Source organism: Lineus longissimus, chromosome 1, assembly GCF_910592395.1.
Source record: "Lineus longissimus chromosome 1, tnLinLong1.2, whole genome shotgun sequence".
NCBI lineage: Eukaryota > Metazoa > Nemertea > Pilidiophora > Heteronemertea > Lineidae > Lineus > Lineus longissimus.
The window spans coordinates 29,400,990-29,417,521 of NC_088308.1; the positions used below are offsets into that span (position 1 = coordinate 29,400,990).

Here is a 16,532-nt window from a genome sequence, read left to right on the forward strand (position 1 = left end):
TTCTTCCTCCAAAGCAAAGAAAGGCAGTCGTTGCTTCCTATAAATAGAAGAAAACCTGCCGTCACTTCCTATAAATGATAGAAAGCCGGTCATATCTTCCTCCAAAGCAAAGAATGCGAGAAATGAAAGGAAGCCTGTTATTTCTTCCTCAAAAGCAAAGAAAGGCAGTCGTTTTTTCTACAAATGAAAGATAGCGCGAGCCGAGAACGGCTCGTCCGGCTGGAGTTTATTCCGGTTTCCTGCCCCTTGATAGGATGCTGTTCTATCACAGGTTTACCTCCCAGGCACGCATGCTACCTATTTACTCCTGGGTGGAGAGAAGCAAGTTGGGTTAAGTGCCTTGCCCAAGGATGCGATATGTACCGGTGCTGGTGATGCCGACGATGTTTCCTGCCGTCGTCTCCAAAGGAAATCGGAGATTGTCCGAAGGTTTCCGATAAATGCCGAATGAAATTATTCTGGTGTCGCCGATGCCGGTAATGCGGACGCGCGTTTCGTGCCGGCATCCAAAAAGGGAATCGGAGATTTCCCGAACATTTCCGTCAAATGCCGAATGAAATCGTTTGGAATGCCGATGATGTCTATGCCATCATCCGTCGCAGAGATATCCGAAATTGCCCGATTGTTAACGATTGTTGACGACAATATATGCCAGTGCCGGTGATGCCGACGCTGTTTCATACCGTCATCCCCAAAGGGAATCGGATTTCCCGAACGTTTCCGATCAATGCCGAATGAAATCATCATTTGGTCGCCGATGCTGGTGATGCCGACGTTGTTTCGTGCCGGCATGGGCTTTTTGAGCATTTTATCATCGGCGCCAACAACTATTTCCTTTGACCCTGCCAGAGTCTTTCAAAACAACTTATTGATTGACTCTGACCCTGCTGACCTCGAACTTTAAAAAATCTCATCCTTTCAAGAGAACAACCTTCTGTCTTTGAGACAACCTGAATAGGGATCTCCACATCAAGTGCATGCCACCCTTTGGAGAGCGCAACCTTTGAAACACCTCGAATATCTAGTCACCCATTCAGTACACCTCACCCTCTGAAGAGAACAACCTACTGTCTTTGAGACACCTTGAATAGCTAGCTCCTCATCCAGTACATCTCACCCTTTGAAGAGAGCAACCTACTGTCTTTGATACACCTTCAATAGCTAGCTCCTCATCCAGTACATCTCACCCTTTGAAGAGAACATCCTACTGTCTTTGCGACACCTTCAATAGCTAGCTCCTCATCCAGTACATCTCACCCTTTGAAGAGAACAACCTAACTGTCTTTGATACACCTTCAATAGCTAGCTCCTCATCCAGTACATCTTACCCTCTGAAGAGAACAACCTACTGTCTTTGATACACCTTGAATAGCTAGCTCCTCATCCAGTACATCTCACCCTTTGAAGAGAACAACCTACTGTCTTTGATACACCTTCAATAGCTAGCTCCTCATCCAGTACATCTCACCCTTTGAAGAGAACAACCTACTGTCTTTGATACACCATGAATAGCTAGCTCCTCATCCAGTACACCTCATCCTTTGAAAAGAACAACCTACTGTCTTTGAGACACCTTCAATAGCAAGCTCCTCATCCTGTACATCTCATCCTTTGAAGAGAACAACCTAACTGTCTTTGATACACCTTGAATAGCTAGCTCCTCATCCAGTACATCTCATCCTTTGAAGAGAACAACCTACTGTCTTTGATACACCATGAATAGCTAGCTCCTCATCCAGTACACCTCATCCTTTGAAAGGAACAACCTACTGTCTTTGAGACACCTTCAATAGCAAGCTCCTCATCCAGTACATCTTACCCTCTGAAGAGAACTACCTAACTGTCTTTGATACACCTTCAATAGCTAGCTCCTCATCCAGTACATCTTACCCTCTGAAGAGAACAACCTACTGTCTTTGATACACCTTGAATAGCTAGCTCCTCATCCAGTACATCTCACCCTTTGAAGAGAACAACCTACTGTCTTTGATACACCTTGAATAGCTAGCTCCTCATCCAGTACATCTCACCCTTTGAAGAGAACAACCTACTGTCTTTGATACACCATGAATAGCTAGCTCCTCATCCAGTACACCTCATCCTTTGAAAAGAACAACCTACTGTCTTTGAGACACCTTCAATAGCAAGCTCCTCATCCAGTACATCTCATCCTTTGAAGAGAACAACCTAACTGTCTTTGATACACCTTGAATAGCTAGCTCCTCATCCAGTACATCTCACCCTTTGACGAGAACAACCTACTGTCTTTGATACACCATGAATAGCTAGCTCCTCATCCAGTACACCTCATCCTTTGAAAAGAACAACCTACTGTCTTTGAGACACCTTCAATAGCAAGCTCCTCATCCAGTACATCTTACCCTCTGAAGAGAACTACCTAACTGTCTTTGATACACCTTCAATAGCTAGCTCCTCATCCAGTACATCTTACCCTCTGAAGAGAACAACCTACTGTCTTTGATACACCTTCAATAGCTAGCTCCTCATCCAGTACACCTCATCCTTTGAAAAGAACAACCTACTGTCTTTGAGACACCTTGAATAGCTAGCTCCTCATCCAGTACATCTCATCCTTTGAAGAGAACAACCTAACTGTCTTTGATACACCTTGAATAGCTAGCTCCTCATCCAGTACATCTCATCCTTTGAAAAGAACAACTTACTGTCTTTGAGACACCTTCAATAGCAAGCTCCTCATCCAGTACATCTCACCCTTTGAAGAGAACAACCTACTGTCTTTGATACACCATGAATAGCTAGCTCCTCATCCAGTACATCTCATCCTTTGAAGAGAACAACCTACTGTCTTTGATACACCTTCAATAGCAAGCTCCTCATCCAGTTCATCTCACCCTTTGAAGAGAACAACCTACTGTCTTTGATACACCTTCAATAGCTAGCTCCTCATCCAGTACATCTCACCCTTTGAAGAGAACAACCTACTGTCTTTGATACACCTTCAATAGCTAGCTCCTCATCCAGTACATCTCACCCTTTGAAGAGAACAACCTACTGTCTTTGATACACCTTGAATAGCTAGCTCCTCATCCAGTACATCTCACCCTTTGAAGAGAGCAACCTAACTGTCTTTGAGACACCTTCAATAGCTAGCTCCTGATCCAGTACATCTCACCCTTTGGAGAGAACAACCTACTGTCTTTGAGACACCTTCAATAGCTAGCTCCTGATCCAGTACATCTTACCCTTTGAAGAGAACAACCTACTGTCTTTGATACACCTTCAATAGCTAGCTCCTGATCCAGTACATCTTACCCTTTGAAGAGAACAACCTAACTGTCTTTGATACACCTTCAATAGCTAGCTCCTGATCCAGTACATCTCACCCTTTGAAGAGAACAACCTAACTGTCTTTGATACACCTTCAATAGCTAGCTCCTTATCCAGTACATCGCACCCTTTGAAGAGAACAACCTACTGTCTTTGATACACCTTGAATAGCTAGCTCCTCGTCCAGTACATCTCATCCTTTGAAGAGAACAACCTTCTGTCTTTGAGACACCTTCAATAGCTAGCTCCTCATCCAGTACATCTCATTTTTTGAAGAGAACAACCTACTGTCTTTGAGACACCTTCAATAGCAAGCTCCTCATCCAGTACATTTCACCCTTTGAAGAGAGCAACCTAACTGTCTTTGAGACACCTTCAATAGCTAGCTCCTGATCCAGTACATCTCACCCTTTGGAGAGAACAACCTACTGTCTTTGAGACACCTTCAATAGCTAGCTCCTGATCCAGTACATCTTACCCTTTGAAGAGAACAGCCTACTGTCTTTGATACACCTTCAATAGCTAGCTCCTGATCCAGTACATCTCACCCTTTGAAGAGAACAACCTAACTGTCTTTGATACACCTTGAATAGCTAGCTCCTTATCCAGTACATCGCACCCTTTGAAGAGAGCAACCTAACTGTCTTTGATACACCTTGAATAGCTAGCTCCTGATCCAGTACATCTCACCCTTTGAAAAGAACAACCTAACTGCCTTTGATACACTTTGAATAGCTAGCTCCTCATCCAGTACATCTCACCCTTTGAAGAGAGCAACCTAACTGTCTTTGAGACACCTTCAATAGCTAGCTCCTGATCCAGTACATCTTACCCTTTGAAGAGAACAACCTAACTGTCTTTGATACACCTTCAATAGCTAGCTCCTGATCCAGTACATCTCACCCTTTGAAGAGAACAACCTAACTGTCTTTGATACACCTTGAATAGCTAGCTCCTTATCCAGTACATCGCACCCTTTGAAGAGAGCAACATAACTGTCTTTGATATACCTCGAATAGCTAGCTCCTTATCCAGTACATCTTACCCTTTGAAGAGAACAACCTACTGTCTTTGAGACACCTTGAATAGCTTGCTCCTCATCCAGTACATCTCATCCTTTGAAGAGAACAACCTAACTGTCTTTGATACACCTTGAATAGCTAGCTCCTCATCCAGTACATCTCATCCTTTGAAGAGAACAACCTAACTGTCTTTGATACACCTTCAATAGCTAGCTCCTCATCCAGTACATCTCAACCTTTGAAGAGAACAACCTAACTGTCTTTGATACACCTTGAATAGCTAGCTCCTCATCCAGTACATCTCATCCTTTGAAGAGAACAACCTACTGTCTTTGAGACACCTTCAATAGCTAGCTCCTCATTCAGTACATCTTACCCTTTGAAGAGAACAACCTACTGTCTTTGATACACCTTCAATAGCTAGCTCCTCATCCAGTACATCTCACCCTTTGGAGAGAACAACCTAACTGTCTTTGGTACACCTTCAATAGCAAGCTCCTCATCCAGTACATCTCATCCTTTGAAGAGAACAACCTAACTGTCTTTGAGAGACCTTCAATAGCTAGCTCCTCATCCAGTACATCTTACCCTTTGAAGAGAACAACCTAACTGTCTTTGAGAGACCTTCAATAGCTAGCTCCTCATCCAGTACATCTCACCCTTTGGAGAGAACAACCTACTGTCTTTGATACACCTTCAATAGCAAGCTCCTCATCCAGTACATCTCACCCTTTGAAGAGAACAACCTACTGTCTTTGATACACCTTGAATAGCTAGCTCCTCATCCAGTACATCTCATCCTTTGAAGAGAACAACCTACTGTCTTTGATACACCTTCAATAGAAAGCTCCTCATCCAGTACATCTCACCCTTTGAAGAGAACAACCTACTGTCTTTGATACACCTTCAATAGCTAGCTCCTCATCCAGTACATCTCACCCTTTGAAGAGAACAACCTACTGTCTTTGATACACCTTCAATAGAAAGCTCCTCATCCAGTACATCTCACCCTTTGAAGAGAACAACCTACTGTCTTTGATACACCTTGAATAGCTAGCTCCTCATCCAGTACATCTCACCCTTTGAAGAGAGCAACCTAACTGTCTTTGAGACACCTTCAATAGCTAACTCCTCATCCAGTACATCTCACCCTTTGGAGAGAACAACCTACTGTCTTTGAGACACCTTCAATAGCTAGCTCCTGATCCAGTACATCTCACCCTTTAAAGAGAACAACCTAACTGTCTTTGATACACCTTGAATAGCTAGCTCCTTATCCAGTACATCTCACCCTTTGAAGAGAACAACCTAACTGTCTTTGATACACTTTGAATAGCTAGCTCCTCATCCAGTACATCTCACCCTTTGAAGAGAGCAACCTAACTGTCTTTGAGACACCTTCAATAGCTAGCTCCTGATCCAGTACATCTTACCCTTTGAAGAGAACAACCTAACTGTCTTTGATACATCTTCAATAGCTAGCTCCTGATCCAGTACATCTTACCCTTTGAAGAGAACAACCTACTGTCTTTGATACACCTTCAATAGCTAGCTCCTGATCCAGTACATCTTACCCTTTGAAGAGAACAACCTAACTGTCTTTGATACACTGTTCTGTAGCTACTTAAGTTTGGAGTAAGTGGGAAATACAGGGCGACATTCGGCTGTGTTCTGTAGGGACTGTATATTTATTATGGATTCTAAAATACAAATTCATCGCACGTGCTCTCATATCTCGCCATTGCTCGTTGTTGTTGTTACACATAAAACCGTCTCAACCAAATACACAACACTCCCCCTTGAAAATCGAGGAGGCAAGATTTTCAATAACACAATGAACTTAACCCGCCGTAAGGCTTAATTCTGAGAAATGTATGCTGAACACAATAGCTCCAAAATGCAAGACCTAGCATACATAAGTAAACAACTACACCTAATTCTATACCCTATAGAATATACCGTCAAATAACTCAAATACACATAATGACAAATCTAATGCTAAGAGTATTCCCCCCATTTACCAACCTGGGAAATGTAAATTACAACCTTCTGGTAAGAAACTCTGATGATGATATACCTAGTAATAGTAATAATAGTATACTAATACATGTAATCAAAATGTTAAGAATTTTGACCCCTTGATAGAGATTTGGCAATCAGTTGACATGCATGTATCTGACAACTACGACTGAGTAACCAAAACTCAACTCCAATTCTTGTATGTCACTCTGGATTAAATGTCTATTCTGCGGGTTCCAACAAACGCAACTTCTGAATAGGCCTTCTCATCAATCCTCTCTTGGTTTTCACTGTGACTGACCTAACCAACCCATCTCTTCCTGGGTGTGTGGCCATCACACGTCCTAGTGCCCAATCTAGTTTTCTGATGTTGTCCTCCGCCACTAGAACAATGTCTCCCTCTTGCAGATTATCTCGTATCTCTGTCCATTTTGAACGGCGCTGTAATTCCACAAGGTATTCACTTGTCCACCTTTTCCAAAACTGTTTGGATATCCTCTGTTGATAGGCCCATCTCCTTTCAAGTGACAACTCTGGCTTGTATACAGATGGCAGCAACTGCAGATTTCTTCCTATGATCAAGTGACCAGGAGTTAATGGAAGAGGATCCTCCTTGTCAGCCGAGATATCCGATAAGGGTCGAGAATTGATTTGAGCTTCTGCATCAGTGAGCACGGTCTGAAGCTCGGTAAATGTCAGGCTGGCCTTTCTGAGAATCTTTGAGAGAGCTCGTTTTACACTTCCAACAAGTCGTTCATAAAATCCTCCATGCCATGGAGCCCTAGGAGTTATGAACTTCCACTCGATTCCTTCCAGTCTGAGTTTATCCTTGATTCTCGCATTGTTGTGGAACAAACGGTAAAGCAATGAAGCTGCACTCTCAAATGTTTTTGCATTATCGGAGTAGATGGTACAACACTTTCCACGCCGATTCATCATGCGTCTCAATGCTTGTAGGAACTCCTCTGTTGTCAAATTTGCTGTCAGCTCTAAATGCACTGCCCTGGTGGCCATACATGTGAATATGAGGATGTAAGCCTTGTTGCTTCCAGCTCCATGTTTTCCACTGACATGTACTTCTCTAACATAGAGTGGTCCAGCATAGTCCACTCCAATGTTGGTAAATGGTGGCGATACATTAACCCTTTCCTCTGGCAACGGCGCCATTTTCTGCTCTAATTTTCTGGCACTTCTACATTTCTTACATGGTAGGACTCTGCGAACTTCCTGCCGGCCACATACTAACCAGTATTTGCTTCTCAAGTTAGACAAGGTTTGAACAACTCCTGTGTGTCCAAAGATGATGTGATAGTGGATTATCAACATTTCCACAAATCTATTGTGATTAGGCAATATGATGGGGTTTCTAAGCTCATCTGGCAGTAGTGCTTTGTGTAGTCTCCCCCCAACACGGAGTAACTTCAGTTTCTCATCCCATATCGGATCAAGCTGTTTCAAGCGGCTATTTGCAGGAATCGAAAGATTATTCTGTACTGCATGAATTTCCACTGAAAATGCTTGTTCTTGAGCCCAACGTAACCAATACAACTCCTCTTCTCTTTGATCAGTGAGAGTCAAGATTGCATTTTCTTCTCGAACATGTTGCCCATCTCCTGTCCTCACTCGGTACTTTAAGCTTCGGACTCTATTCATCACTCTCAGAAACTTGTGGTAACTCTCATATTTCTCCACTAGTTTCAGCTGCTCACTTTTGGTTTGGTCAGTTGTTTTCTCTTTGACTTGCAGTGCTGAGAAAGTCTTGGGTTTTTTCTTCTGTTCAGCCAATTCCAGTTCAGCTGTGTCAATTCGCTGTTTTGGCCAACTTTCTTCTTCTTTTCTTAGGAAGTCTGGCCCTTCCCACCAGAGTTGCGAGTTAACTAAGCTTTCAGCAGAACATCCTCTCGAGCATAGATCAGCGGGGTTAATTTTCCCTGGCAAATGACTCCACTTCCTAGGTGGTACTAGATTCTGTATCTCACTCACGCGATTGGCAACGAACGTCTGCCAAGTGTAGGCAGGTTTGCTAATCCAGGCAAGTACTACTTGTGAGTCAGTCCAGCAGTGTACATCCTCTATTTCCAACTTGATTTCACGTTGAACGTAGTTTACCAAGCGTGCTGTGATTAGCGCAGCCATGAGCTCTAGCTCTGGTAAGCTTCTCTTCTTTCCAAGTGGTGACACTCTAGTTTTAGAGCACAGTACAGCTGTGTGCACTCTCCCTGTTGGCAAGTCCTCAACCCTGACGTAAACTACTCCTCCATATGCTGCTACACACGCATCACCGAAACCATGCAGTGTGAATCTAGGTTGAGTGAAGCTCTCAGGAACTATACATCGTTGGACCTTTATCTGATCCAGATCAGAAACTTGCTCCTTCCAACGTACCCAGTTCTGATGAAGTTCATCAGATAACTTCTCATCCCAGTCAGTACGATCCATCCAGGACTGTTGGAATAGCCGCTTGGCTACCAAAGTGAACGGTGCTAACAAACCCATCGGGTCGTAAATTCGATGAAGTTGTTGTAACACAGTCCTACGAGTTTCACAGGGTACATTTTCCATCCTCTCGCAAAAGGAAAACATTAGTACGTCCTCTTTAGGAATGTACTTGATCCCCAACGTTTTTGTAGTAAATTGTTCCTCAGTGACGACTACTATACCACAGGCAAGATCTGACTCCTCTAATCCAGCCAAAGCTTCTGGTTTGTTGGACACAAATTTCCTGAGTGGGAATCCTCCAGATTTCAAGACTGTTTTCATGTCTACTGCTAAGCTTGCTGCTGCTGTGGTATTGTCTTCTCCAGACAGTACATCATCCACGAAAATATTTTCTGTTATTTCCTCAGTAGCCTTTGGGTATTCCTTTGTCTGTGTGAGTGCATGGTCCACTACAGTTTTGATACTCGAAAATGGAGATGATTTCAGACCAAATGTTACTGTTTTCAGCCTGTAAACATCAGGTTTTTTACTAGTGTCCATGTCACGCCATAAGAATCTCTGTAGATCTTGATCTCCAGTTTGCATGCCGATTTGAAGAAACATTTTCTCTATATCTGCTACAAGCGCTACTTTATGTTTTCTGAAACGCAAAAGTGGGTCGGGCTGCAGTGCTGGTCCACTCAACAATGTGTCATTTAGTGACACCCCCTCTGGTCCTTTGGCGGAGCCGTCAAACACAACACGCACCTTTGTGGTTGATTTATCCATTCTAACAACAGGGTGATGAGGCAAGTACCATATTGCTTGCGCTTGTTTCTCCAATTCCTCAACTTTCTCGGCACGCCCTTTATCAACTAACTCTTGGATCTGTTCTTGGTAGGCCTTTCCCAAGTCTGGGTCCCTCTGTAATCTTCTTTCCAACCCCTCGAGACGTTTCTCTGCTAAGGTTCGATTTGATTCTAAAGACTTGTCCTTCCAGTCCGGATGGCGAATCAAACCTGTGACGTAATGACCATCTACGAGTTTGGTATTATCAAGATGCTGCTGCAATGCATCAGTCTCCAATTCTGTGGCTTGGTGCTTGACCTCATTAGGTAATATTCCCAAGTGTTCTAGGTCCCAATGTCTGGCTGCAAAGTCAGTTTCATTCTCCAAGGAAAATCTATGACACGTGTTTACCATACCAATCCTTCCATGTCGTTGGTTTGGCTCCTCTACTGGGCAGATACCTGAAAGTACCCATCCAAAATGACTCTTTGTGGCAGTTGGCATTCCTGGTGGTCCAGTTTTTCTAACAGGCAGTAAGATGTTTGTGGTATCCTCTAGCCCCAACATAACATCAATTTCAGCCGATTCACGGGGGTATGTGTCTGCTATCTGCAATCCCTGTAAGTGTTGCAGCTTTGACAAATCTACTCTCACGCAGTTGAGGTCCATGCTAGGCTGATCAACTGTGTAGGCCTCTATCTCAAATTCCTCACCTTTCCAATTAGGAATAGCGCTTGATAGATGAAACTTAACTCTCTCTGTTTTCAATCTCATCTGGTTACCACCGGCTAGTGAAAATTCTGTCTCAACCTTGGGTCCTCGCAAGTCCAGTTTTCTTGCCATCTTGTTACTTATGAATGATACACCGCTGCCTGTATCAAATAAGATTCTCGCCACTGAAATTGCTCCTCGTGATTCGATTCTTGCTAGAGTGGATTGCATCAATATCTCCTTTGGACCTGTAATGGCCTTGACAAGTCCTACACTCTTGGGAACCTCCGTTTTTTGACGTAGACCTTGTACTTGCTCTTCTTCCGGTAGCTCTGGCTCACGATCATAATGGATCAAGGTATGATGTTTCTTCCCACATCTCTGACAGTGTCTTGAATTACAGTCTTTGACATAATGCGAAGCAAAGCAGTTAAAACAAAGTTTTAAACTCTTGACCTTGTCTATGCGATCACTGACACTCATGGCTTTGAAGGTCTGGCACTGATAAAGTAGATGTGCTTCTTGGCATACAGGGCACTTGGGAGTTCGACTCTGCGTCTTCTGTTTTGATTGTCCAGCTTTAGGGTTACTTGTAGCATTGACATTCAATGCATATGCACTTGGCTTGCCATAACTAGTACTAGTATGTTTCTTCTCTGGTTTCTGTGAGTGTGAAGTACTACTACTTGTGGTTGGTCGCTTTCCCCCCTCCATTTCCGTCCTTCGGGTAACTTGCAGGGCGTCGAGTAGCCTTTCCAGTAAGTCGGGAAATTTCAGAGGCAAAGTCGACTTTGTTTTTGCCTTCAGCTTTTCGCCATCCCACTTTCGCAACAGTGTTTTGGGAATTTTGGGCCTGACCAATGCCGTGAAAATCCAACTTGTTTCGTCTAGTTCACATAGAGCCTCGGTTTTCTTTAAAATATAATTCCATGCTGACACAAGCTTATGGCAGAATGGCTCCATGTCTTTTAGTGCAAGGGAACTCGGTGCCTCCATGTTGGCTATCTCGATTACAGCCTTCTGCACACAACTCTCCACGTCACCATACTTGCTTTCTAAAACTTGGAGGATGTCTTGGTAATCAGGATCTTTCATACCCGCTACTAACTTTCTACACTCGCCCTCTAGTAATGTAATGGTAAAGTGCGTCTTTTCCACCTCCGAATAACCTGGCTTCGCCAACTCCGCTTCTAACAGCTCTCGCCATTGATCAAAGAAATGCGGATCGCCGCTAAATTTTGGTATGGGTAGCTCTCTCTTCTTCTTGGTCAAAGTTGACAAGATGGTTGTGAGCTGCTCTCCTGATATTCCATTGTTCATGGATTTAAAAGCCTCTGCTAAACCCTTTGTTAACACTTCAATGTTGCTCTGGCTACTATGATGGGATCCTTTGCCTTCACTCTCACTCCTCTCCTTTGTCGGCCTGAACCAGTCTTTCTCCAACCTCTGGATCTTGGCATCACAGTTGAAGTACCTCTCTCTATAGTCTTGCTCATCTTTATCTTCTCTTCTCCTCTGGTCGTCAGACATAGCGTTCAGCCTCTCCTCGTTATCTCTGTGATAATCCACTTGGTCTTGAGTATCTTGCAAGTCCATGTAGGCTGACTTCAACTGTTCTCTGGCAGACATGGCTGCCCTCACTTTAATCTCATTCTCGGGTGAACGGTCATCATCGTCTAATGCTGGAAGAACATCATCATAATATCGGAACAAGGATTTCTCCAACTTGGTGTATCTCTGCCGATTGATGCGCCTCCTTTCCAATAGGAATTCAAGCGTTGCTGGCTCAGCAGCCACACTTTTACCCTTAGTAGTCGCCATTACATGTATGTCAGTGATTTTAGGACAGATGAAGCAGTATTGATAATTTTTAAAACAATTATTACGTTAACGTAACCCACTTGAGAACTTAACCCTCACTATTTGTGACCTGGTAAAACTTTGAGACTTATAATAAATTGGTATACCGAGGAATGATAAACCTTGTAGTAATTACCATAAAAAGACCATTGCATATTGCACCAAAATCACTATCTACTCATGAAAACCACTGAGATTTGAACTGAATGGCAATCTCAAGACTCATATAAACACTTTGACTATAAAAGTACAATGTATAAACACACGATAACTCAACACTATACAAACATGGTCACCTCTTAAGTATTGTGACAGCGTCACTTTATCTTAAGGTCAATAATTAGTCACAGTATTTACTATGATTATTCTATGAAATACAAATGTAGTGAGACCAAACTGTAACTCAAACACTCTTGAGAATCACTACCGGTAACCGTTTTAAATAAAATGCAACTCTAATCTACATGTAATCCGTATTAAAATTGAATACCTGTATCATGTATGCCTCAACATGGCAGATGCCAGATTCAGTAAATACCAATAAACACAACGTGGCACTTATACTCTTGACACTCACTGAAAGAAACTCTGATGGCTCACACTCAACTCAGATTAGGCTGACTAAATCCTTACTTTTAGATTTATCAAACCGTTACCTGTTAAAGATTACCAAACATACATTAACAGTAATACCTCTGTAAAATGCCAACTCAGTATTTGGCATAAATTTAACACATGGTAAGACAGGACACTTATACTGAAAGTGAAACAAGAAGTCAAAGACTTAAAACTCAGGGTAAGAAAGAATCACCTTTTTGGATTCATATGTGGTTGAACTCATACACACTGCAGTAAGTTTGACATCTTTTAGTCAAAGCATAAACTCATAATTCTAGAGGAAAGCTAGAAAACACTCAGATACGAATTTAGTCAAAGTACACGCAGATGTCCTCCACAACTCAGTCTTAACTCAGCGACAAGACGTATCTGCATAACTCGGCGATGTCTGGAACAGCGACGATTCTCACTCATGTAGTCGTCAAGATTCCTGGTCCTCATAGATGATGCATCTGTGCTGGGAGCTGCTCAGCAATGTACGACAACTAACGGATGCTCGAAAAGCACGTGCACGTGGAACTCAGGAACTCGGGTTTTCCACAAACTACACGCTAAAGACAGTCCGACTCACTCTGCTCAGGCCATGCACGAATTGTCATTGCATGGGTTGGGTGAATCCTCGAAAGACAGAAGAGAAAGTCACACCCTGCACCTCTGTCAAGGCTCAACTCAAAATTCGTTTTTTCGGATGCACAACTCTCACAATGTCAAATTACTCATTTGTATTGAGTACTGTTGATCACAGTGTCCCACCTCAGGTCCACCGTACTACTCGACTGCACACCGCACAACTCCGGAGTGCATAAGACAACATTTTGCAACCACGTGCATTGGATGCCTGTATATGCTTAGTGCATCAATAGTGCATCACTGCGATCACTGCCACTGCCGCGCCGGCACATCGGATCGATTGGCGACTGTCCTGATCCGGTCGGAGAGACCATAATGTTCTGTAGCTACTTAAGTTTGGAGTAAGTGGGAAATACAGGGCGACATTCGGCTGTGTTCTGTAGGGACTGTATATTTATTATGGATTCTAAAATACAAATTCATCGCACGTGCTCTCATATCTCGCCATTGCTCGTTGTTGTTGTTACACATAAAACCGTCTCAACCAAATACACAACATACACCTTCAATAGCTAGCTCCTGATCCAGTACATCTCACCCTTTGAAGAGAACAACCTAACTGTCTTTGAGACACCTTCAATAGCTAGCTCCTGATCCAGTACATCTCACCCTTTGAAGAGAACAACCTAACTGTCTTTGATACACCTTGAATAGCTAGCTCCTTATCCAGTACATCGCACCCTTTGAAGAGAGCAACCTAACTGTCTTTGATACACCTTGAATAGCTAGCTCCTTATCCAGTACATCTTACCCTTTGAAGAGAACAACCTACTGTCTTTGATACACCTTGAATAGCTAGCTCCTCATCCAGTACATCTCATCCTTTGAAGAGAACAACCTACTGTCTTTGAGACACCTTCAATAGCTAGCTCATCATCCAGTACATCTCATCCTTTGAAGAGAACAACCTACTGTCTTTGAGACACCTTCAATAGCAAGCTCCTCATCCAGTACATCTCATCCTTTGAAGAGAACAACCTAACTGTCTTTGATACACCTTGAATAGCTAGCTCCTCATCCAGTACATCTCACCCTTTGACGAGAACAACCTACTGTCTTTGATACACCATGAATAGCTAGCTCCTCATCCAGTACACCTCATCCTTTGAAAAGAACAACCTACTGTCTTTGAGACACCTTCAATAGCAAGCTCCTCATCCAGTACATCTTACCCTCTGAAGAGAACTACCTAACTGTCTTTGATACACCTTCAATAGCTAGCTCCTCATCCAGTACATCTTACCCTCTGAAGAGAACAACCTACTGTCTTTGATACACCTTCAATAGCTAGTTCCTCATCCAGTACACCTCATCCTTTGAAAAGAACAACCTACTGTCTTTGAGACACCTTGAATAGCTAGCTCCTCATCCAGTACATCTCATCCTTTTAAGAGAACAACCTAACTGTCTTTGATACACCTTGAATAGCTAGCTCCTCATCCAGTACATCTCATCCTTTGAAAAGAACAACCTACTGTCTTTGAGACACCTTCAATAGCAAGCTCCTCATCCAGTACATCTCACCCTTTGAAGAGAACAACCTACTGTCTTTGATACACCTTGAATAGCTAGCTCCTCATCCAGTACATCTCATCCTTTGAAGAGAACAACCTACTGTCTATGATACACCTTCAATAGCAAGCTCCTCATCCAGTACATCTCACCCTTTGAAGAGAACAACCTACTGTCTTTGATACACCTTCAATAGCTAGCTCCTCATCCAGTACATCTCACCCTTTGAAGAGAACAACCTACTGTCTTTGATACACCTTCAATAGCTAGCTCCTCATCCAGTACATCTCATCCTTTGAAGAGAACAACCTACTGTCTTTGATACACCTTCAATAGAAAGCTCCTCATCCAGTACATCTCACCCTTTGAAGAGAACAACCTACTGTCTTTGATACACCTTCAATAGCTAGCTCCTCATCCAGTACATCTCACCCTTTGAAGAGAACAACCTACTGTCTTTGATACACCTTCAATAGCTAGCTCCTCATCCAGTACATCTCACCCTTTGAAGAGAACAACCTACTGTCTTTGATACACCTTGAATAGCTAGCTCCTCATCCAGTACATCTCACCCTTTGAAGAGAGCAACCTAACTGTCTTTGAGACACCTTCAATAGCTAGCTCCTGATCCAGTACATCTCACCCTTTGGAGAGAACAACCTACTGTCTTTGAGACACCTTCAATAGCTAGCTCCTGATCCAGTACATCTACCCTTTGAAGAGAACAACCTACTGTCTTTGATACACCTTCAATAGCTAGCTCCTGATCCAGTACATCTCACCCTTTGAAGAGAACAACCTAACTGTCTTTGATACACCTTCAATAGCTAGCTCCTTATCCAGTACATCGCACCCTTTGAAGAGAGCAACCTAACTGTCTTTGATACACCTTGAATAGCTAGCTCCTGATCCAGTACATCTCACCCTTTGAAGAGAACAACCTAACTGTCTTTGATACACTTTGAATAGCTAGCTCCTCATCCAGTACATCTCACCCTTTGAAGAGAGCAACCTAACTGTCTTTGAGACACCTTCAATAGCTAGCTCCTGATCCAGTACATCTTACCCTTTGAAGAGAACAACCTAACTGTCTTTGATACACCTTCAATAGCTAGCTCCTGATCCAGTACATCTTACCCTTTGAAAAGAACAACCTACTGTCTTTGAGACACCTTCAATAGCAAGCTCCTCATCCAGTACATCTCACCCTTTGAAGAGAACAACCTACTGTCTTTGATACACCTTGAATAGCTAGCTCCTCATCCAGTACATCTCATCCTTTGAAGAGAACAACCTAACTGTCTTTGATACACCTTGAATAGCTAGCTCCTTATCCAGTACATCGCACCCTTTGAAGAGAGCAACCTAACTGTCTTTGATACACCTTGAATAGCTAGCTCCTTATCCGGTACATCTTACCCTTTGAAGAGAACAACCCACTGTCTTTGATACACCTTGAATAGCTAGCTCCTCATCCAGTACATCTCATCCTTTGAAGAGAACAACCTACTGTCTTTGAGACACCTTCAATAGCTAGCTCATCATCCAGTACATCTCATCCTTTGAAGAGAACAACCTACTGTCTTTGAGACACCTTCAATAGCTAGCTCCTCATCCAGTACACCTCATCCTTTGAAAAGAACA

The 16,532-nt window shown here is 43.0% G+C and overlaps 1 protein-coding gene across 1 annotated transcript; it reads right to left on the reverse strand.

The window, feature by feature from the left end:
- Positions 1-6,572: 6,572 nt before the first annotated feature.
- Positions 6,573-12,089, reverse strand: LOC135489253 (uncharacterized). The gene has a single exon (XM_064774556.1). The coding sequence runs from the start codon at positions 12,087-12,089 to the stop codon at positions 6,573-6,575; it is 5,517 nt and encodes a 1,838-aa protein (XP_064630626.1).
- Positions 12,090-16,532: the final 4,443 nt, after the last annotated feature.

Coding starts and splice junctions, on each gene's coding strand:
- LOC135489253 (XM_064774556.1), bottom strand. CDS start 12,089: ATGGCGACTACTAAGGGTAAAAGTGTGGCTGCTGAGCCAGCAACGCTT.